This window comes from Chiloscyllium plagiosum, unplaced genomic scaffold (genome assembly GCF_037043375.1).
Source record: "Chiloscyllium plagiosum isolate Xiang-an unplaced genomic scaffold, Cpla_swu_hap1 HiC_scaffold_3, whole genome shotgun sequence".
NCBI lineage: Eukaryota > Metazoa > Chordata > Chondrichthyes > Orectolobiformes > Hemiscylliidae > Chiloscyllium > Chiloscyllium plagiosum.
The window spans coordinates 136,031,035-136,053,131 of record NW_028270141.1 but is presented as its reverse complement, the minus strand read 5'-3'; the positions used below and the strand labels follow the sequence as shown (position 1 = coordinate 136,053,131).

Here is a 22,097-nt window from a genome sequence, read left to right as displayed (position 1 = left end):
TCCTCCCCTACAGTGTTGAAGTTGTGCTGGAAGAGCTGGCTAGGAGTGTGGCAAATTCTGAAGCATAAGTCTTCTATAATATTTCTAGAATGCTGCTAAGATTTATTGTCTTTGCATTATACAATGTATTCAGCCATTCCTGTGATGCAACGCCCCCTAAAAAAAAAGAGGCTACAATGAATATCTACTTGGCCTTGTGGCTGAAGATGGTTGCAAACACCTCAGTCTTTTGCACTGATGTACTGGACTGACCATCAGTGATGATAGGATGAATTTCCCAAAATAAGTCCATCATTAATTGTCCAACAGAATCCACCTAGATTAACACTGTAACAAGACCCCTGTAAAGCACAGTGAACAGAATTTGAATTTACAGAAAGAGACCCTAATGAACTTTGAACTCAGTGCTTTAATCATTTGACTGTTCCTAAAACAGTTTTTAAAATGCAGTAAGTGAGCAGCAATAGAGAATTTTTCTGTTGGGGAAAACATGTTTTTCTTAGCTTGGTGCTGTCCTTCCAAGAACACTGGAGACACCCTATGCTATTTGGTTTGCCACATCTCGAGCCATTAATTTGAGCAATGGAATGAATTTGGGGGAACTATAAAAGTGGAACACATACCAACTTCAAAAGTGACAACGAAAGTAAAATGTGTGTAGTCATAATTAAGTACTTGTGCCTAATGCTTGGTTTAGCATTTATTGAGATACATGGTCTCTGCCTAGTAATAGGCTCCAGCCTTTGACACATGTTCAAGACTTTTTTCCCTTCAATCATGGTGAAAAACACTTAGGTAACAATTGGGGGAAGGTGTAAGAAGGAAGAGGATGTGGGGGGGGTGGGAAGGGTGGGGTTGGTGCCTTCATCAAAACTGCTTAGTGTCCAATCAAAGCACTTGACATAGACTTGTCTGTGGTGAGTTACCCCCTACCCTCCACTTCATCTTGCTGCCCTTTTTCTGCATCCAGCCCTCACTCTGAAAGCCTTCTCAATGTTTCTGGATATTTTATAAATCAACCAATTCAGATATATTATACATTCCTGGAGCAGCTGGAACCTGAACGCAGGCCTCCTGAGTCAGTGGTAGGGACTCTACCATTGCGTCACAAGAGCCCTCTGTGGCCTGCATCACCGGTCAATGTTGGAACTCCAGAGTCTGTTGTTCTGAAGAGGCCAGAAGCTGTCAGATGGTGAGGCCCAATGCACCCAAAGTACTAATTCTGTTTATGGCCTGACTGGCTCATGGTTTGACCAGCAGGTCAGGCAGCATCCAGGGAACAGGAGAATCGACATTTCGGGCACAAGCCCTTCTTCAGGAATCAGGGTTGCCCGAAACGTCGATTCTCCTGTTCCCTGGATGCTGCCTGACCTGCTGCGCTTTTCCAGCAATACATTTCCAGCTCTGATCTCCAGCATCTGCAGACCTCACTTTCTCCTCATGGTTTGACCAGCCTTCCTGTAAAGAAACAATACAGGTCTCACACTGGAACGCCAACTGGTAGGTGAGTTGCCATACATCTCAACAGGCTTCAGTCCTATGTCCAAACTCCGATTCCCCTCCCTACAATATAATATCTTTGGTCTCTTTCATAAAACATAAGTTATATGAACACTTAACAGTTCATTATTAGGAAACATGAATACATTTGAAATAATTGTGAAATAATTTATTCTCAATTTGAGGGTATTTTTAAAGGAAAAAAAATCACTTTAATTTCTATTCATCATTTGATAAGGATATTGATGATCATTGGTAGATGATTCAATCATAGATACCATCAGTTATTTTAATCCTGTTCTCAGTGAAGGATGAGCTGAAAGGTAACATTGGCAACATGGTTATAGGAAGGTGGACAATGTGTAACCTTGGAGTCTGCTTGACATCAGCTAGAATCTGGGGTCTCACCTTTACTCAGGTGAGAAGATACTTCAGACATCACAATTCTGCAGCTTAAAATCCTAAATACTAGAAAACATGAACTTTTAAAATATAAAGTAAAATAAATTTGCATAATCATTAAACTTCAATTTTAAAAAGGGAAGGTATATAGATGGAGTATATTGTTCCTAGTTAAACTTTATGGTTAATGTATTCCAATATATCCTTAACTTCTAATACTGTTTTAACAGTATAGTCAGGCACTGCATTGTGTGCGTCAGGTTTTAGATTATTGTTGTTTATCCAGATAGTTGCGCTCACACCAGCATTCACCCCACCTTGAATATCAGTCTTTAGATCATCACCAATCATCACACATGCATCAGGCTTCACTTCCAAGAGCCTGAAACATTCTTGAAATATAGAACTAGCTGGTTTCTGCTCCTGCTGTTCCCCACCTACAACTATTATGTCAAAGTACTTCTCACATTGGCAGACTTTAATCTTCTCCCTTTGTACCGAGGAACTCCCATTGGTTAGTAAAAGCAACTTGTAGGACTGACGTAGCTTCCTCAACATGGCCTTCACCTCAGCAGGAATGTGGATATGTTTGAGTCTTGTATTTTTCCACAGAAAATAACATTCAGCAGCCAAACCCTCGTCTGGTTTCGTCCCATTTGTTTCTTGTATAGCTAATTCAAAAAGTAATGTGCGCTCTTTATCAATATCTCTCTGCATAGAGGAATCAGGATGCCCATTCTCCAACTTCATATAAAACTTCTCAATAACAAGATGAGCAGCAGACTCTTCATAACCATGTTGTGTTATTAATAGATCCTTGACCTGTGTTTTGTGAGAGGGAAAATAACAGTATAAATACAGTAAACAGTATTTTAGCAATCTAAATCATATGGAATAGTTTCTTTAAATTTCTCCTATTAAACAAAAACTACAACATTTGCAAAAACAAATCTACAAATTATTTGCATGAATCACGATCCTTAAAGGATATAGGGAAGTACATTATGTTCACCTCCACCACAAAAAGTGAGTGGCTGTAATATACAACTTCTTTGACAGTTTACCTGTAAACAATATAGCTCAACAATTAAAAGACAGATTTCAATGAAACCTGTTACACAGGAATGGTACGTCATAGAGATGTACTGCATGGAAACAGACCCTTCGGTCCAACCCGTTCATGTCGACCAGATTTCCCAACCCAATCTTGTCCCACCTGCCAGCACCTGAAAATATCCCTCCAAACCCTTCCTATTCATATACCCATCCAAATGCCTCTTAAATGTTGCAATTGTACCAGCCTCCACCACATTCTCTGGCAGCTCATTTCATACATGTACCACCCTCCATGAAAAGGTTGCCCCTTAGGTCTCTTATATCTTTCCCCTCTCATCCTAAACCTATGCCCTCTAGTTCTGGACTCCCTGACCCCAGGGAAATGAGGAAAGCAAATTTTCTTTGGTGAAGATTTAGATCTGGGCCCTGGAGTTCTTTAAAGGATCTGTTAACATTTGGAGATAGGGTGAATTGACCTTTTTAAAGTCTATTGTGGATTGTTTCAGCTGCTATGATAGAAGGTCCCACGGCTATCAAAATAAGAGCAGTCTTGCCAGTCAAAAGAAAGAGAACAAATAACTGCCAAAATATGAGCAGAGTTTTCAGAGCAGATTGCTGAACACAAAATGACTCGAGATGGAAACTCTTCAAAAACAAATATTTTTCAGCTTTGTAATTATATAGCATCAACCTGTCAGGGAAAAGCAGAAAGAAAGAGAAACAATTGTTGGAAAATTGAGTTAGCTGTAGTGGATGTATGCAGTGTTTTAAGCCCTCTTCACTTGTATTTAATGCAATCCCATTTCTTACATAAAGACATTTAACTCATTGAAAAAAGTCGCTGAAAGTCTGTTTAACAATGGAGTGCATTCCAAGAATGATCCCTGCCGTTAGAACAGCTTCTCACATGCTGGGAATGCAGTAGCTTTGCACCCTGTTATATTGTTTGCTTGCCATTAATTGCATGTGGTTTTAGCAAATGCATGCAGAAGACAGTACATTTTTGCACATTGTAAATATCAGGGCAGCATGCTGCCTGATTCAGAGGCACCAGAATTTAGGGTTACCAACAGACCAAATAATGGACTTTTTCCAGACCCTCCATGATTCATCCCAGAACCAAAGAAATCAATGACCAAGAAGAAAAATAAAAATAAAAGACGATTGAAAGCAAACTAAATTGAATTTTTTGAAGAAGTGAATTATCTGGTAGTCAAGGGAATGTTTAATTTTATGGATTTGCAGCATATTTGATAAAGTCTGGAATAATTCCACAGAAGCTGGTATCCCATCACTCTTTATTTACATGTGGAAAGTTCTTGACACTAATCCAGCTCCCTCAGAGCCAGCAGTTTGTCTGATTCTCCTTTTTAAAAAATTTTATTAAACAATACAAGTTACAAACAATGTTAACATTAACAACCGTATACAAGAATCAGCAATTTACAGGGGAAGGTAGCTTCAAAGCCAAACCCTACCATACAATCAATTCACAGGGAAACAAGGACAGACCTCGAATCCCACCTTAACATCGTCAAGAATATAACAGTAAACCTAATCACATACAGACAGTCCGATAAACCAAACAATAAAACAGTGCATATAACACACACATGCCTGGCAACCCAGCAAGCCACCCGTCCCTCCCACCTTCCAGCCACTCAAAGGTAGCCCGCCCCTTCTGACTGTCAGTCTGCCCTGACACACCTTCTGGTCACCTCTAGGGCAACCCTTCCTGTTTCCCACACTGTCCTAGGGTGACAGCAATCAGGACAGCCTCCCCACCTTCCGGCTTCCCTAACCGCCCTTCCGGCCACCTCGAGGACAGCCGGCCCTCACTACCTTCCCGGGACGACAGCAGCGAGGACCGCAAACCTGCCTTCTGGCTCTTGGTCTTCCCCTACATACCATCTGGCCTGTGGACTACCCTGACATGCCTTCTGGCCACCTCTTCCCCCTTCCTTAGGATGAAGGTGCACAGGACAGCCCATAAGCCTTCTGAATCTCGGCCTGCTCCTTCACACCTTCTGGCCACCTCTAGGACAGCCCGTCCTGCTTTCCCAACACCCCCCAGGACGACAGCCATCAGGACAGCCTACCCACCTTCTGGCTTCCCTAACCACCCTTAGCACCTTCCGGCAACCTCTAGGACAGCCCGCCCCGGTACCCGCCCGGGGTGACAGTGCTGAGGACAGCTACCCGCCTTCCAGCTCTCAGTCTGCTCCTATGTGCCATTGGACTCTCACCCACCCTGATGCGGACTGCCCTGACACACCTTCCGGCCACCTCTTGGGCAGCCCGTCCGTTTCCCTGGGACAACAGCGCACAGGGCAGCCCACAAGCCTTATGGATCGCAGCCTGCCTCTATGCACCTTCTGGCTCTCTCTAGGACAGCCCATCCCGATGACCTCTTCTTGGGACAACAGCGCTCAGAATGGCCTACCCACCTCCTGGCTCTCGGGGCCATCAGCATTGGGGTGGCCTACCCACCCACCAGTTTCGGGACAGCCTATCAATCTTCAGGTTCACGGGATGGCCTAGCCAATCTCCGTCTCTCAGGGTGATAGCTTTTAGGACGACTTACGAGCCTCCCAGCTCACAGCGAGGCCTGCCACACCCAAGGACAAAGACAATGTAGGTGACAACCCCAACAAGCAACAAGACAGTCAATTACCAACAGAGTCCTTTCTGGTACACAGAATCCATTATCATCAAAAGTTTTCTTCAAAATGTAGAGTCCATTCCAGTATGGAAAGTACATTATCAGAAATGGAGTCCACTCCAAACTGCAGACTCCATTGCTAAAAACAGAGTCCACAACTGAGGGCAGAGTCCACTCCTGAAGGCAGCAAATGCACACCCCACGACACACGTGTTCAGTCTCCATAGCCCATCCATAGTGAACCAGGCCCACTCACAGGAACACAGTACATTGCAAAGGTGCAGTCAACTCTCAGGGGTTTGGTCCACTCCCAAACTCCAGGATGCAGCAAGTGCTCACCTCCCAGCACACACACATGTTCAGTCTTTGCAGAGGCCTAGTCCTAGGGGCAGGCCTACCACAGGAACAGCTCATCTGGTAAGATGTATTTTCTCACAAGGGCGCAATCCAAAAAAATTCAAAAAATAGTGAAGATGGGCACAAAAAACAAAGAAACCCAGAGTGCAAGGGCTAAGCCCTGCCACAAAATCAACACCATCCTTTTCTCAATGTGAAAGAGAAAACAGCAACACACAGGCTACAACCAACCAGTGAAACAACAGTTCCCTAATGAGGCTTGACTTATACCTGAAACAAATTGATTGTGTGGATCAGGCAGTTTAAAACTCAGTCCTCAAACAAAACCTGTTAACAAACCTGGCCCTGTAAACCAGCTAGTTCAGGAATCAGGTTTCCCCCAGAAACAAACAGTAACACACTGACTCTGGCCCAGCCAGCCCCCTGACAAGTGGAGAGTCCTTGACATTGATCCAGCTTTCTGAGTGAGCACTATGTCCGACTCTCCTGTTCTTTCCCGAGAGCCAGATTAACAGCCTTAGCCAGGTTCACCTGGCTGACCTCATTACAATCACTTCATCCCTTCTCCTCGGATTCAGAGGACCTAGGCTGATTTTTTTTTTGTGTAGTTCCTTATAGGGCATTTTAGCACTGTGTCCGGTTCTTCCAACTCTGCCTCTGATTTGGGTGACATGTAATGCACAATAGCTTGCCTCTTGCGCCCTGTGCATTTTAGAAAAAACTAACTCTTCTTCAGGTGCCAAAAGCATCAAGATAGTGGCGTCCACCAGGTCCACCTCAGATTCCGAAGTCACTTGACAACGTTCCAGCAGCCTTTCTGACTGTTTGGAGGAGGTGGGTAAGTTTTGCTCCCACCCTGTTTGAGAATTTAAAGGTTTAACATTGCACATGTGCTTGTTCAGGATCATTGCACCGATCTGAACTTTACATATCACTGAACCTGACTGCACACCAATCATGCCTCTTAATTTAACCTTGCCGTTAAAGTTTGGACTGCTCTTTCTGCCAGATCATTGGATGATACATGTTATGGAGGTGACCTTGTATATTAAATGCCATTTGACTTTAAAAAATACTCAAATTCCCTACTGGTAAATGTTGGCTCATTATCTGAGAGAAACACTTTCGGGAATTAGTGTATTACAAAAGATGAATGCAGTTTTTCTATCGTCATCCTATGTTTGATGGATGAACTCTGTGGACACCCAAAGTAGCTGCACATGCACAATGACAAAGTACATTGAGCCCACGTAAGGATCTGCATAATCGACATGGTCCTTATTGATACCTGAGACACTGCCCCACAATGCAATTATGTCTGTATTCAATCCTGGCCACCAGCCATAACTTCTCTCCAAGATCTTCATTTTGGAAACCTCTGGATGACTCCGGTAAAGTTCAGCCAGTATCTGGTGGTGACCATTGCTCAGGACAATCACTCGTGCTCGACAATAATATTTAAGGACACACTTGGAGTCAGGATGTTCCATCAGTACCTTTTGGATGAACGTTTGTAGTAATAAAGGACCACAAACTCCTGCTAGGTCTACTCAAACCATACAAGACAGTGCAGTCCATAACTTCAGGCTGAATTCAGCAGTGGGCTTTAATAGTAAAGTGTATATGATTACAACTGCGTATAAATAGGGAGGGAAACATATCCCTGGTGGTAGGAACTATTTGTAGGTGGCAGAAGATGATGTGATGTGTCTGGAGGCTCATGGGGTGGCAGGTGAGGAGCAGGGTGATTCTGTCCTTGTTGCGACTGGAACAGTGGAGTTCAATGGCAGAGGTGCAGGAAGTGGGGGAGTTGTGCTGGAGGGCATAGTCGACCACATGGGAGGGGAAACTGCAGTTTTTGAAAGAGGTCATTTGGAATGTTCTATGGTGGATTTGGTCCCCCTGGGAGCAGATGCGGCACAGAGGAATTGGGTATAAGGGAAAACCATTTTGTCAAGAGGCAGGGTGGGAGATGTAGTCCAGGTAGCTGTGGGAGTCGGTGGGTTTGTAGTAGATGTCACTGAAAATGGAAATGGAGAGGTCCAGGAAGGAAGGGAGGTGACCGAGATAGTCCAGGTGAAATTAAGGTTGGGGTGGAAGATGTTCGTAAAGTTGATGAACTGTCCAACCTGCTCGTGGGAGCAAGAGGTGATGCTGATACAGTCATCGATGTAGTGGAGGAAAAGGTGAGGAATGGTGCCAGTGTAGTTGCAGAAGATGGACTGTTCCATGTACCCGACGAAGAGACAGGCATAGCTGGGACCCATGCGGGTGCCCATGGCAAGCCCTTTAATCTGGAGGAAGTGGGAGGATTTGAAGGAGAAATTGTTGAGGGTGAGGACCACTTCAGCCAATCGAATGAGTGTGTCAGTGGAAGGGAGAGGAAGAAACGGAGGGCTTGGAGGCCTTCATCATGACAGATGGATGTGTACATCTGCTCCCAGAAGGACCAATTCCATCACAGAATATCAGAATTGGCCTCCTTCTTCAAAGACCACAATTTCCCCTGCTATGTGGTCGACGATGCCCTCCAGTGCATCTCCTCCACTTCCTGCATCTCCACCCTTGAGCCCCACCCTCCAATCGCACCAAGGACAGCCCTACTCCTCTAATTGCACAGAGGACAGAATCTCCCTGGTTCTCACCTTCCACCCTACCAACCTCTGGATACATCGCATTGTCGTCCACCACCAGGGAAATATTCCCCTCCTATCGGCATTCTGGAGAGACCATTCCCTCCCCACTCTGCCTTCTACCAGTCAATCAATCCTTTATTCATACCAGTACCTTGCTCTATGGGTTTTTATCTTTCTTAACAGCCTCTGTGTGGCACTTCAAAAGCCTTCTGCTTTAATTACAGAAAATAATGAAAGGTTACTATAAGACTAGTGATTTTTTTAATATCCAGAGGAATAGAATACAAGGGGAGGTAAAAGTGATTATTAGATTGCTATTGTGAGCAGATCTGGGCAACACACTTGAGTGGGTTGATCTCCAAGTGGGTTCAACATAGATTTACCAGAATCAATTAATCTCACTGGATTAAAATTTGAGGAGATGACAGAAAGTGAGGGTTGTACTTTGAAGATTAATGGATGATGTGACTGAAGTTTTCAAGATATATTGTGAACAGAAAGGGTAGATAAAAAGGCCTAATACAGACACGAGTCAAATAGCAGTTCCTTCTGCTCTGTAACCATTCTGTGATCCGATGAGAAACTATTCCTGCGTGTTGCAGAGACTAGAACAGGGAATAATCTAAAAGTTAGAACCCGATATTTTGGCAATGAAATTAGCAAGTGCCTCTCGTGCAAAAGATAGTGGAAGCTTATAACTTTCTTCCCCAACACCAATGGGAATCATTTACAAATTTGAAATCTAAGACTGATATCGATTGTTGTTATCTCACAGTCTCTAGGGATATGGAGCAAGGATGTGTTATTTCCCAGATCACAATGGTCTCACTGAATTATCAGTAGGCCTCAAATGTCTACTCCCAATCCTATGAGATTAGTGGAATACAGAGTGTCAGAGTCATAGGGATACACAGTACAGACACAGACCCTTCAGTCCAACTCGCCCATGCCGCCCATATATCCTAACCTAATCTAGTCCCATTTGCCAGCATTTGATCCATGTCCCTCTAACCCCTTCCTATTCATGTACCCATCTAGATGCCTTTTAAATGCTGTAATTATACCAGCCTCCATCACTTCCTCTGGTAGCTCATTCCACACACACACCACCCTGTGTGTGCAAACGTTGCCCCTTAGGTCCCTTTTATATCTTTCCCTTCTCATCCTAAACCAATGCCCTCTAGTTCTGGACTCCCCCACTGCAGGGGAAAGACCTTTTCTGTTTATCCTATTCATGCCCTTCATGATTTTATAAACTTCTACACAGTCACCCTCCAGCCTCCGATGCTCCAGCGAAAACAGCCCCAGCTTATTCAGCCCCTCCCTATAGCTCAAATCCTCCAACTCTGGCAATATCCTTGTAAATCTTTTCTGAACCCTTTCAAGTTTCACAACATCTTTCCGAGAGAAAGGAGACCAGAATTGCACGCAATATTCCAAACTCGGCCTAACCAATGTCCTATACAGCCGCAACATGACCTCCCAACTCCTCTACTCAGTGCTCTGACTCGAAGGTCTCTTTGTTCAGTAACACTCCAGGGACCTTACCATTAAGTGTATAAGTCCTGCTCTTCCAAAATGCAGCAGCTCACATTTATCTAAATTAAACTCCATCTGCCACTCCTCAGTCCATTAGCCCATCTGATCAAGATCCTGTTGTAATCTGAGGTAACCTTCTATGCTGTGCACGACATCTCCAATTTTGATGTCATCTGCAAACTTACTAACTATACTTCCTATGTTCACATCCAAATCATTTATATAAATGACAAAAAGCAGTAGACCCAACACCAACATAAAAATTATTGGTGTTGACCAATGGCCCAATAGATAAACCAAATCAACAATGGTCTCACTGAATTATGAGGGCTTCAATTGTCCACTCCTAATCCTACGAGATGACTGGAATACAGAGTAACAAAAATTATTGGCAGTCACCCATGGCCCAATGGATAAACCACACTCATCCAAATCAATAGTGCAATTATAATGCAGAGGCTAGTTTTAAAATTTGTTCATGTGAGAGCTGCTGGCAAAGCATACTTAATATTCATCCCTGATTGGCCTCAAAAACATGGTGGTCAGCTACCTTCTTGAATCAGAACAGTCAATGGGCTGTGATATCACTACTATTACTAGGATGTGGCAGGACTATAGAGTTTTTAACTGATCAGTCAATTTTGGTATCGCTTACCTGCTTACAATTACATCTGCTATTTAACATGCATGTTGGCACCATGTTTATCACCATGATGGCACCTCAACTTTAGGTACACTTGTTTCTTATATGGTTTCCTACTACATTGTCAGTGACAGCCATAGCTTAGCTCATGCTCTGAGTCAGAAAGTTTAGGGCTCAAGTTCCACTCCGTGACTTGCCAAAATTGTCAGTCCAGTACACAGGGAATGCTGCATTGTCAGAGGTGCTGCCTCTCAAGATGAGACATTGAGCCTAGTCCCTGTCTACTTTCCCAAATGGACACAAATATCCTGTGGAACTATTCTATGTATCTGCTAAACATGATAAAAGATGTCCTTGTTGTGAATGGGAACATTGATGACACATTGTCTGGTAGTCACTACTGTTTGCCACTGTAGATTGAGTATTTACAGGAATCTGTTTTCAATTTCATTATTTCCAGCATCCAAAGTATTTTACCTTTGTAATGAAGAAGTATTTTCAGTTATGTGCTGAAGCAAAATTGAGGGCTGTCAACAGAACTATGTCAGCAAGAAATAGGGAATGACTTTACAACAACAGAAATGACTTTACTCAAAATGCTGAGAATGTTAATCTTGCTATCACAGGGAGCATTCTGGATGTACTGTGGCTACAAGAGTCCTCCTGTAAGAGCTAAGAATTCTGTGGCGAGTAACTCACATCCTGTGCTATGTTCTTTCTCAATTCTCCAACAGCTGCACAGCTTGGAGGGAATGTTGTTCCTGCCTCCCTAAACCATGTCCATAAGACACACTTAAGAGGGAGATGGAGTATTCTCCACTTGTCCAGATGGATTCAGGAAATCAAAAAGGGGGTGCAAGCATCCACACCCAATTATATACATGGTCCACAGACTCCACAGAACAAGCAGTTGGGCTGGTAGAACAGACAAGAAGGTCGACCCCATCCAGGACAAACCAATCTAGTTAATTGGCACTCCATCCACCTCTTCAACATTCACTCTCTCTTCCACCAATTTACAATAGCAGCAGTGTGTACCATGTATAAGATGCTCTTTTGGAATTTAACTACAATCCTTCAAAAACATCTTCCAAACCTGCTACCTCTTGCAAGTCACATACCCTGACTTGCAACTTAAACACTTCCTTCACTGTCACTTCAAATTCATGGAATTCCCTAAAACACCGAGTACACCTACACTCTTATGAACTGCAATGGTTCCAAAAGGCAACTCATCAATACTTCTCCAGGGCATTCAGGGCTAGGCATGTGCTGGCTTAGCTAGTGATACCCACAATCCATGAACAAATAAAAAGTATTGTGGAGAAGCAGTTTTGGTAGTGGGCTCTTGTGGTGCAGTGGCAATGTCCCTACCTCTTGTCCAAGAGACCCAGGTTCAGGTCTCAACTGCTCCAGAGTTGTATTGGTTGATTAGAAAACTAGAAGTACCTTCAGGAAAGCTTGATACTTTTACCCTCTCAGAAAGTTCCAGTAAAAGAGCAGCTGAAATGGGATCCTTAAGTGACTCAGTTCGGCCTTTGTGTTAAGAGAATATAAATTCTTTACTCAGAGCAGTAGGGGAATAGAACACACTGCCTGCATCAGTAGTAGACTCGCCAACTTTAAGGGCATTTAAATGGTCATTAGATAGACATATGGATGAAAGTGGAATAGTGTAGGATAGGGTGGCTTCAGATTTGATTCCACGGGTCGGCGCAAAATCAAGGGCTGAAGGGCCTGTACTGCGCTGTAATGTTCTATAAATTCGGCTAAGAAACACAGTTTGACTGAGGCACGAGTGCATGCATTGTTTTCTAAGTCTACAAATTTATTTTGCATAAACCTAATTTACAAATTGCTGGAAAATCTCAGCCAATCTAGCAGCATCTCTAGGGAGAAATCAGAATAAATGTTTCAAATCAAGACACTCAACCCAAAATGTTAACTGATTTCTCTCCACAGATGCTGCCAGACCTGCTGAGTTTTTGCAGCAATTTCTATTTTTGTTGGATTTACAGCATCTGCAGTGCTTGTTAAATTTTTTTTAAACATAATTGGTATGGTTGGTATAAGCCTGAAAGCTACACTTTAAATTCAGTACTTAGCAGTTTTTTTTCCTAAGCACAGATTTTTTTTTAACCCCTAAGGTTCCATTGGAGGAGTATTTTAATTAAAAACCAACTGAAATTGGATCTTTATTAAGTGACTCAGAGAGTCCTTTTGCCTTAGGAGTATATATAAGTAGCCAACTTAATACATCTTATAATGGAGTGCTGGAGTTATGGGACTCCTGTGACACAGTAGTAGTGTCCCTCTCTCTCAGTCCCACCTGCTCCAGAGGGACATCATTTCTATTCTTGTTTACAAAATATCTCGAGTGCAGTAGTGGTGTGCTGTGGGGAGTTAAGTGGAGGAAGGGGAAGATATTTTTTAAAAATTCAGAGAACCGCAGATGCTAGAAATAAGAAACAAAAACAGAAATTACTAGGAAATCTCAGCAGGTCTGGCAGCATTTGTGGAGACAAAGCTGAATTAATGTTTTGGGTCCAGTGACCCTTCTTCAAAACTGACTGTAGTTGAATAGAGTTTGGTATATATCCTAAAGATGGAGTGTGGAATTTGGGAGAAGTTGAGTAGGAATGAAGCCCAAAGAAAGAGACAGAACATCAGTTGGACAGACAAAAGAATGAGTAATGGTCAGCCTGAGGAATTCAATAGCTGCAAATTGGGACTGTTAGTAGCTAACAATGGGATAGTTGTGGTAGCAGTCCATATGATGACAAGGCCTGGTATGAAGGAGTTGGGGTAAGGACATAGGTTACCTAAAATTATCGATATTGAATCCCAAAGTCTGCAGGACCCCCACGCAGAAAACATGATGCTGTTCTTCTAGCTTGTGCCAAGATTTGATGGAGCACTGCAGAAAGCCCAAGTCAGAGATGGTGACTCGTGACCACTGTGGTATGTTGAAGTGGCATGCAGCATGAAACTCAGGGTCATTTTTGTGGACAGAATGTAGATGTTCTGCAAAATAGTGGGAGGAAAGGTCTTGGATAGGAAGGTGCAAAATACATGTGGAAGGAGTTCAAGAACAAACTTAACAAGACACTACTAGAAGTAGTCTATAGGCCCCTTAGCAATAACTATACTGTAGGACAGAATAAATCAGGAAACAATGACAATAAAAAGAGGCTTTATATTAATCATGGATGACATGAGTCATCTTATAGATTGGGAAACTCAAATTCACAGAGGCAGCCATGAGGAAGAATTCATAGTGTGTTTGGGGCAGTTTCTGAGAACAATGCACTGTGGATCCAACCAAGGATCAGGCTGGTTTGGGTGTGTGATGAGGCTGGTTTAATAAATTAAAACAAAGTAAAATATCTCTGAGTAACAGTGACCATAACATGACAGAATTTAGCATTCAGTTTAAAAGGAAAAAACTTGAGTCGGAAACAACTGTGCTCAACCTAAATAAGGATACAAAGAAATGAGGACAGTGTGGCTGGAGTGGAATGGGAAAGGAGTCTAACAGAAAAGATAGTTGAATAATGGCAGACATTTAAGAAAGTATTTGATGCTTCACAAGAAAGATATTTTCCAATAAGGAAGAAAACTTTCTAGGAAGGAGAGAAACCAACCAACTTTGACAAAGGGTCAGTTAGACTCAAAACATCAGCTTTTTTCTCTCCTTACAGATGCTGCCAGACCTGCTGAGATTTTCCAGCATTTTCTCTTTTGGTTTCAGTTAACCAAAGTTAGGCATGGTTTCCAATTTGGGGATGGGGAAATAGTGTGGCAACAATTAACACTAACAGAGGTTTGGGAAAGCTTTGTTGGATTTTAAAGAAATAGCCAACATATAATAACAAGGGGAAACATATGCTTTGAGAGAAAACTAGCAACCAATGTAAAAAAGACAGCAACAGCTTCTTTAAAAATAAAAAGGTTGAAAGTGCCCAAAGTGAACATAGGCACCATAGAAAATGCGAATGGGAAAATAATAATGGGGAAACAAGAAATGGCAGGGGAGCTGAATAAATACTTTGCATCAGTCTTTATGATTGAATGTTATAAGGTATCTTCTAAAAATATAAAATATTGATGGGGCAAAAGGGTGGGGGAGGAAATAAAAACAAACAATCTCTATCACTAGAGCAAAAGGTACGAGAGAAACTAATGGGATTAAAGACTGATAAGGCCTTTGGACCTGATGGGTTGCGTCCTTAGAATTTTAAAGTTAGCAATTACAGATAGAGTGAAAGCACTGGTAGCAATTTTCTAAGAACCTGTAGACTTTGGAAAAGGATTAGAAAACTGCCAACACAACACCTTTATTCAAAATGAGACAGAGACAAGAACAGGAAATTACAGGTCAGTTTCCCAATTACAGATGTTAAGCTAAATGCTGTGTCTATTATAAAAGGATGTAACTGCACAGTATTTAGAAATACATTAGTGGGCGGCACGGTGGCACAGTGGTTAGCACTGCTGCCTCACAGCGCCAGAGACCCAGGTTCAATTCCCGCCTCAGGCGACTGACTGTGTGGAGTTTGCACGTTCTCCCTGTGTCTGCGTGGGTTTCCTCCGGGTGCTCCTGTTTCCTCCCACAGTCCAAAGATGTGCAGGTCAGGTGAATTGGCCATGCTAAATTCTCCATAGTGTTAGGTAAAGGGTAAATGTGGAGTATGGGTGGGTTGCGCTTCGGCGGGTCTGTGTGGACTTGTTGGGCTGAAGGGCCTGTTTCCACACTGTAAGTAAGTAATCATAACATAATCAGAGTCAGCATGGCTTCATGAAGGAGAAGTTTTATTAGAATTCTTAGAGGTGATAATGAGTAGGATAGATAAGAGGCTATCAGTAGATGGAATCTATTTAGATTTCCAAAAGGTGTTCAATAAAGTAGTATACTAAAGGCCACTTAATAAGGTAACAGCTCATAGTGTTGTGCAAAGTAGCTTGGATTGAGGATTGGTTAACTAATAAAAGGCAGATTTGGGATAACAGGCACCCTGTAACTTGTGATCGGTATTGGGCCATAATCATTGAGAATATGTATCAATATCTTGAATGAGGGAACTGCATGCACTATTGCTGAGTTTGCAGATGACACATATGTGAGAGGAGAAAATGAGGATTGCGGATCCTGGAAATAAGAGTCAAAATGTGTGGCGCTAGAAAAGCGCAGTAGGTCAGGCAGCACTGAGCAGGAGATGTTTTGAGCATAAGCTCTTCATCAGGAATGTGTGGTGAAGAGCTTATGTTCGAAACGTCAACTCTCCTACTCCTCGGATTCTTTGAGGAGAAAGTGAGGTCTGCAGATGCTGGAGATCAGAGCTGAAAATGTGTTGCTGGAAAAGCGCAGCAGGTCAGGCAGCATCCAGGGAACAGGAGAATCTCCTGAAGCAGGGCTTATGCCCGAAACATCGATTCTCCTGTTCCCTGGATGCTGCCTGACCTGCTGCGCTTTTCCAGCAACACATTTTCTACTCCTCAGATTCTGACTGACTAGCTATGCTTTTCCAGAGCTACACTCTTTGACACAAATATGTGGGAGGGCAAGTGGTGAGGATAAGAATAAACAGAGGGATATAGTTAAAAATCACACAACACCAGTTATAATCCAACAGGTTTAATTGGAAGCACACTAGCTTTCGGAGCGTTGCTCCTTCATCAGGTGGTAATGGAGGGCTCAATCCTAACACAGAATTTATAGCAAAAATTTACAGTGTGATGTAACTGAAATTATACATTGAAAAATTGATTGTCTGTTGAGCCTTTCATCTGTTAGAATACCATGATAGTTTCACTTCTTTCATGTGTAAATCAATGTACTTGCAGGGTTACATTGTACTTTGCTGAAAAACTGCATGCATTCGTGCAAAACTCCGTTATCTCACTTTTTAGATTGGAATCAATCTAAACATCATGGCAGAGACAGAGAACACAGGGGGCTAATACCTTCAACATATTGTCTAGCTATCACCATTGTTAACAGCTAACTTGAGAATGCAACTTTTTAAAAAAAGGTTTTGTGATTTACACGTGAAAGAATTGAAACTATCATGGTATTGTAACAGATGAAAGGCTTAACAGACAATCAATTTTTCAATGTATAATTTCAGTTACATCACATTGTAAATTTTTGCTATAAATTCTGTGTGTTAGGATTGAGCCCTCCACTACCACCTGATGAGAGAGCAACGCTTTGAAAGCTAGTGTGCTTCCAATTAAACCTGTTGGACTATAACCTGGTATTGTGTGATAATTAACTGTGTACACCCCAGTCCAAATCGGGATCTCCAAATCAGAGGGATATAGATAGGTTAAGAGAGTTATACAGGGGGATATAGACAAGGGAAGTAGGCAAAAACTTGGTAGATAGAATATTACATGGGAAAATGTGACATTATGCACTTTGGCAAGAAGAATTAAGCTGAATATTGTTAAAATGGAAAAAGACTGGAAAACTCTACAGCATAAGAGATGTACAGCACGGAAACAGACTCTTCAGTCCAACCTGTCCATGCCGACCAGATATCCCAACCCAATCAAGTCCCACCTGCCACCTTGTGCATAAATCACAAAAAGCTGGCATGCATGTTAAACAGGTAATAGAGAAAGCAAATATTTGGCCTTTATTTCAAAGGGAATAAAGTCATCAAGATGTACAGCACAGAAACCGACCCTTTGGTCCAACTTGTCCATGACAACCTGATATCCTAAATTAATCTAGTCCCATTTGCCATCACTTGGCCCATATCCCTCTTAACCCTTCCTATTCATGTACTCATCCAAATGCCTTTTTAATGTTGCAATTTTACCAGCCTCCACCACTAACAATGGCAGCTCAATCCATGTATGCACCACCCTTTGCGTAAAAAATGCCCCATTGGTCCCTTTTAAATCATTCCCCTCTCACCCTAAATGGATGTTCTCTAGTTCTGGACTCCCCCCAGCTCAGGGAAAAGACCTTGTCTATTTACCTTATCCATGCTCATGATTTTATAAACCTCTACAAGCTCACCCCTCAACCCCCAACGCTCCAGGGAAAACAGTCCCAGCTTATTCAGCCTCTCCCTGTAGCTCAAATTCTCCAACCCTGGCAACATCCTTGAAAGGATTCAGAAAAGATTTACAAGTTTCACAACATTCTTCCTATAGGAGGAAAACCAGAATTGCACACAATATTCCAAAAGTAGCCTAATCAATGTCCTGTACAGTTGCAGCATGACCTCCCAACTCCTATAATCAATGCTTTGACCAATAAAGGAAAGCATTGTAAATGCCCTCTTCACTGTCTTTTTTACCTGAGACTCCACTTTCAAGGAAATATGAACCTGCACTCCAAGGTCTGAATTATAAATAAGGAAGTGATGCTAACATTATGTAATGCACAAGTTTGACCACACCAAGAATACTATGAATAGATCTGGTCCCCTTATCTGCAGAAAGCGATATTGGCATTGGAGGAATTTAGAGAAGGTTCACTAGGTTGGTGCCAGGCATGGAGGAACTGTCTTGTGAGGAGGGGTTGAGTCTGTACTCATTGGAGTTTAAAAGAATGAAAGGTTACCTTATTGAATCTGACAACATTATTTGGGGACATGACAGAATAAGTCTTGTGGTAAAAACAATGACTGCAGATGCTGGAAACCAGATTCTGGATTAGTGGTGCCGGAAGAGCACAGCAGTTTAGGCAGCATCCAAGGAGCAGTAAAATCGACGTTTCGGGCAAAAGCCCTTCATCAGGAATAAAGGCAGAGAGCCTGAAGCGTGGAGACATAAGCTAGAGGAGGGTGGGGGTGGGGAGAAAGTAGCATAGAGTACAATAGGTGAGTGGGGGAGGGGATGAAGGTGATAGGTCAGGGAGGAGGGTGGAGTGGATAGGTGGAAAAGAAGATAGGCAGGTAGGACAAGTCATGGGGACAGTGCTGAGCTGGAAGTTTGGAACTAGGGTGAGGTGGGAGAAGGGGAAATGAGGAAACTGATGAAGTCCACATTGATGCCCTGGGGTTGAAGTGTTCCAAGGCAGAAGATGAGGCGTTCTTCCTCCAGGCGTCTGGTGGTGAGGGAGCAGCGGTGGAGGCAGTCCAGGACCTCCATGTCCTCGGCAGAGTGGGAGGGGGAGTTGAAATATTGGGCCACAGGGCGGTGTGGTTGATGGTGTGGGTGTCCCGGAGATGTTCCCTAAAGCGCTCTGCTAGGAGGCGTCCAGTCTCCCCAATGTTCAGGAGATCGCATCAGGAGCAACGGATATAATAAATGATATTAGTGGACGTGCAGGTAAAACTTTGATGGATGTGGAAGGCTCCTTTAGGGCCTTGGATGGAGGTGAGGGAGGAGGTGTGGGAACAGGTTTTGCAGTTCCTGCAGTGGTAGGGGAAGGTGCCAGGATGGGAGGGTGGGTTGTAGGGGGGTGTGGACCTGACCAGGTAGTCACGGAGGGAACGGTCTTTGCGGAAGGCAGAGAGGGGTGGGGAGGGAAATATATCCCTGGTGGTGGGGTCTTTTTGGAGGTGGCGGAAATGTCGGCGGATGATTTGGTTTATGCGAAGGTTGGTAGGGTGGAAGGTGAGCACCAGGGGCGTTCTGTCCTTGTTACGGTTGGAGGGGTGGGTGGGGGAGGGGAGGTGGAGGTGCAGGATGTGGACGAGATGCGTTGGAGGGAATCTTTAACCACGTGGGAAGGGAAATTGCAGTCTCTAAAGTAGGAGGCCATCTGGTGTGTTCTGTGGTGGAACTGGTCCTCCTGGGAGCAGATACGGCGGATGCGGAGGAATTGGGAATACGGGATGGCATTTTTTGCAAGAGGTAGGGTGGGAAGAGGTGTAATCCAGGTAGCTGTGGGAGTCGGTGGGTTTGTAAAAAATATCAGTGTCAAGTTGGTCGTCACTAATGGAGATGGAGAGGTCCAGGAAGGGGAGGGAGGTGTCAGAGATGGTCCAGGTAAATTTAAGGTCAGGATGGAATGTGTTGGTGAAGTTGATGAATTGCTCAACCTCCTCGCGGGAGCATGAGGTGGCGCCAATGCAGTCATCAATGTAGCGGAGGAAGAGGCTAGGAACAGAAGGTATAATTTCAGAGCAAAGGTTTGCCTATTTAAGACAGATGGGGAGGATTTTTTTGTGGGAGTTTAACTGTTTAATTTTTGACTGCAGAGGGTTGTGGAGGCTTGGTCCTTAAGTACATTCAAGACTGAGGTAGACATTTTTTAATCGGTAGGGAATCAAAAGTTATGGGGAAAGTGGAGTTGAGGATTATCAAATCAGCCATGATTTCATTCAATAGTGGTGCAGACTCGATGGACCAAATGGCCTACTTCTGCTCCTCCGCCTTATAGTTTTACTGATAAGTGCATGAGAGGCATAAGAAAATTTTAGTCAAGGTTTCTGCTGACTGAACGGGGAAGGGGCCGATATCCAGGAAGTACAGTTTCAATAATAAGTCCAGGTGATGCACCACCGAGGATGGGATTGTTTTTTATTGGGAATGAGGAATCCCACGCCGACCCCCGAACCCGGATACCTGCTGTCCCGCGTGTCTCCCGGCCCCGGCAGTATCGATTAGGGTGTTATCCAAGTCGAACAGAAGCGCGGCAACACCAGACCCACTTCCTCTAACGGCCATCACATCGATAGGTGTGCGCATGCACACGCTCTCCCGACGCCTCAGTTGACCGTGGTGGACGCGCGTGCATGCATGCACGCACGCGGCTGGCCCCGAAGGAGGGAGGAAGTACGCGCGCGCACACGTCTCACGCGGCGGTTGGCCTCGGCAGGAGATGGGGCAGCGCGCGGGAGCGCGCGCACACGCGGCAGTTGGTCTCGAGGTGTCATTTGACGCGCAGGTTGGGTCGGTTGTTTCTTTGAACAGGACACGTTACGGTTTAAGAAAACTCTGCGCATTTCATACCAATTGGCTGAGATAGATAAGTAGAAGTGTTAGATAAAAGTAGACAACCAGGAGATTGGAAGAACACAGCAAGCCAGACAGCTTCAGGAGGTGGAGAAATCAATGTTTCGGGTATAACCCTTCTTCAGGACTTAACAAACTTAACAAGACACTACTAGAAGTCGTCTATAGGCCTCTTTGCAATAACTACACTGTAGGACAGAATAAATCAATAAAATGACAATAAAAAGAGGCTTTATATTAATCATGGGTGACATGAGTCATCTTGTAGATTGGGAAACTCAAATTCACATGGGGAACAATTCATAGTGTGTTTGGGACAGTTTCTGAGAATAATACATTGTGGATCCAGATAAAAGCAGTGAAGCTGGCAGCGTCTGTGTAGAGAGAAACAGATTGACGTTTGGAGTCTAACATGATTTGTTGGGAACCAGTTGAGATGCAGTACAGGTTTAGTGGGTGTGACCTGGGCTGTTGTTGACAAGTTTGCAGAGCTGCTTCCATTCATTTACACCGATTGGCTTTTGTGCTGGAGTAAATCATCTATTCTCCCCACCCCGGTTTCTACCAAATAATCTCCATCTTCAACCCCTCTTTGATTCGATTTATTGTGGACAGAGTGAGGCATACAGGAGCTGCTCAAAGCAAGGTAAACATGAACAAGATCAACATTACTTGAAGTTAGGTCCATTCAGCAGTCTGATAACAGCGGGGAAGACTCTGTTCTTGAACTTGTTGGTGCGTGTGTTCACCTTGATAAGCTGATTACTTCTCTGATGGGGAATTATTTTTGGGAATTCACCACCAACATTAAACGAAACAGTTCCTTGCGAAGGTCAGTGAGGAAGATTTGAAATGAATGATTACTTTCTGTTCATCATCAATGGCTGGAGATGTGCCATTCTGCTGCTATGAGATATAGAGTATAAACAGCAGTGTTGCCAGTTTGATCCGTGATTCAGGCAAAAAGATGCAGTTTATACTTTCCAAACTAGTGAATGTAAGCATAAAATTATCACATTATAGAGTTTAAAGTTCATCAAGCATATTAACATTGAATGTAATATGACAGTTCCCCAAGAAGTTGAAATTCTCATTGCAGCTGACGAGTTAGACAAGTTTAGATTTCTCAGAGCTGCTGCATACAAATCTGAATTGTAAATTTCTTGGCAGCATTTTCAAAAACTGGGGTTTCTGGTCCAACACTAGTCAAATATCGATTTTTTTTTAAAAAAAATGGGACTAAAGCCCTATGTTATTACATTTAAAGACCTCAAATGCAAAACTTGTTTTCTTTTAAAATCATAATAGCAATAATGTAAACCCAATTTTTTTCCCCTCTTTAGGAGTCAAGGCAGTGAAAATTTTTTAATACATGCTGTGA

At 43.3% G+C, this 22,097-nt stretch overlaps 1 protein-coding gene across 2 annotated transcripts; it reads right to left on the bottom strand.

The window, feature by feature from the left end:
* Window positions 1-1,372: 1,372 nt before the first annotated feature.
* Window positions 1,373-20,580, bottom strand: nanp (N-acetylneuraminic acid phosphatase). Of its 2 annotated transcripts, none has more exons than XM_043687198.2 (2): window positions 20,327-20,580; window positions 1,373-2,724 (listed from the first exon to the last, which is right to left on the bottom strand). In XM_043687198.2, the coding sequence occupies exons 1-2, from the start codon at window positions 20,447-20,449 to the stop codon at window positions 2,074-2,076; spliced, it is 774 nt and encodes a 257-aa protein (XP_043543133.1). In that variant the 5' UTR covers window positions 20,450-20,580; the 3' UTR covers window positions 1,373-2,073. The 2 variants fall into 2 exon arrangements, 1 of the variants encoding a protein (XP_043543133.1); XR_015754563.1 differs by lacking the exon at window positions 1,373-2,724 and adding an exon at window positions 15,117-15,549 and having other exon boundaries at window positions 20,327-20,446.
* Window positions 20,581-22,097: the final 1,517 nt, after the last annotated feature.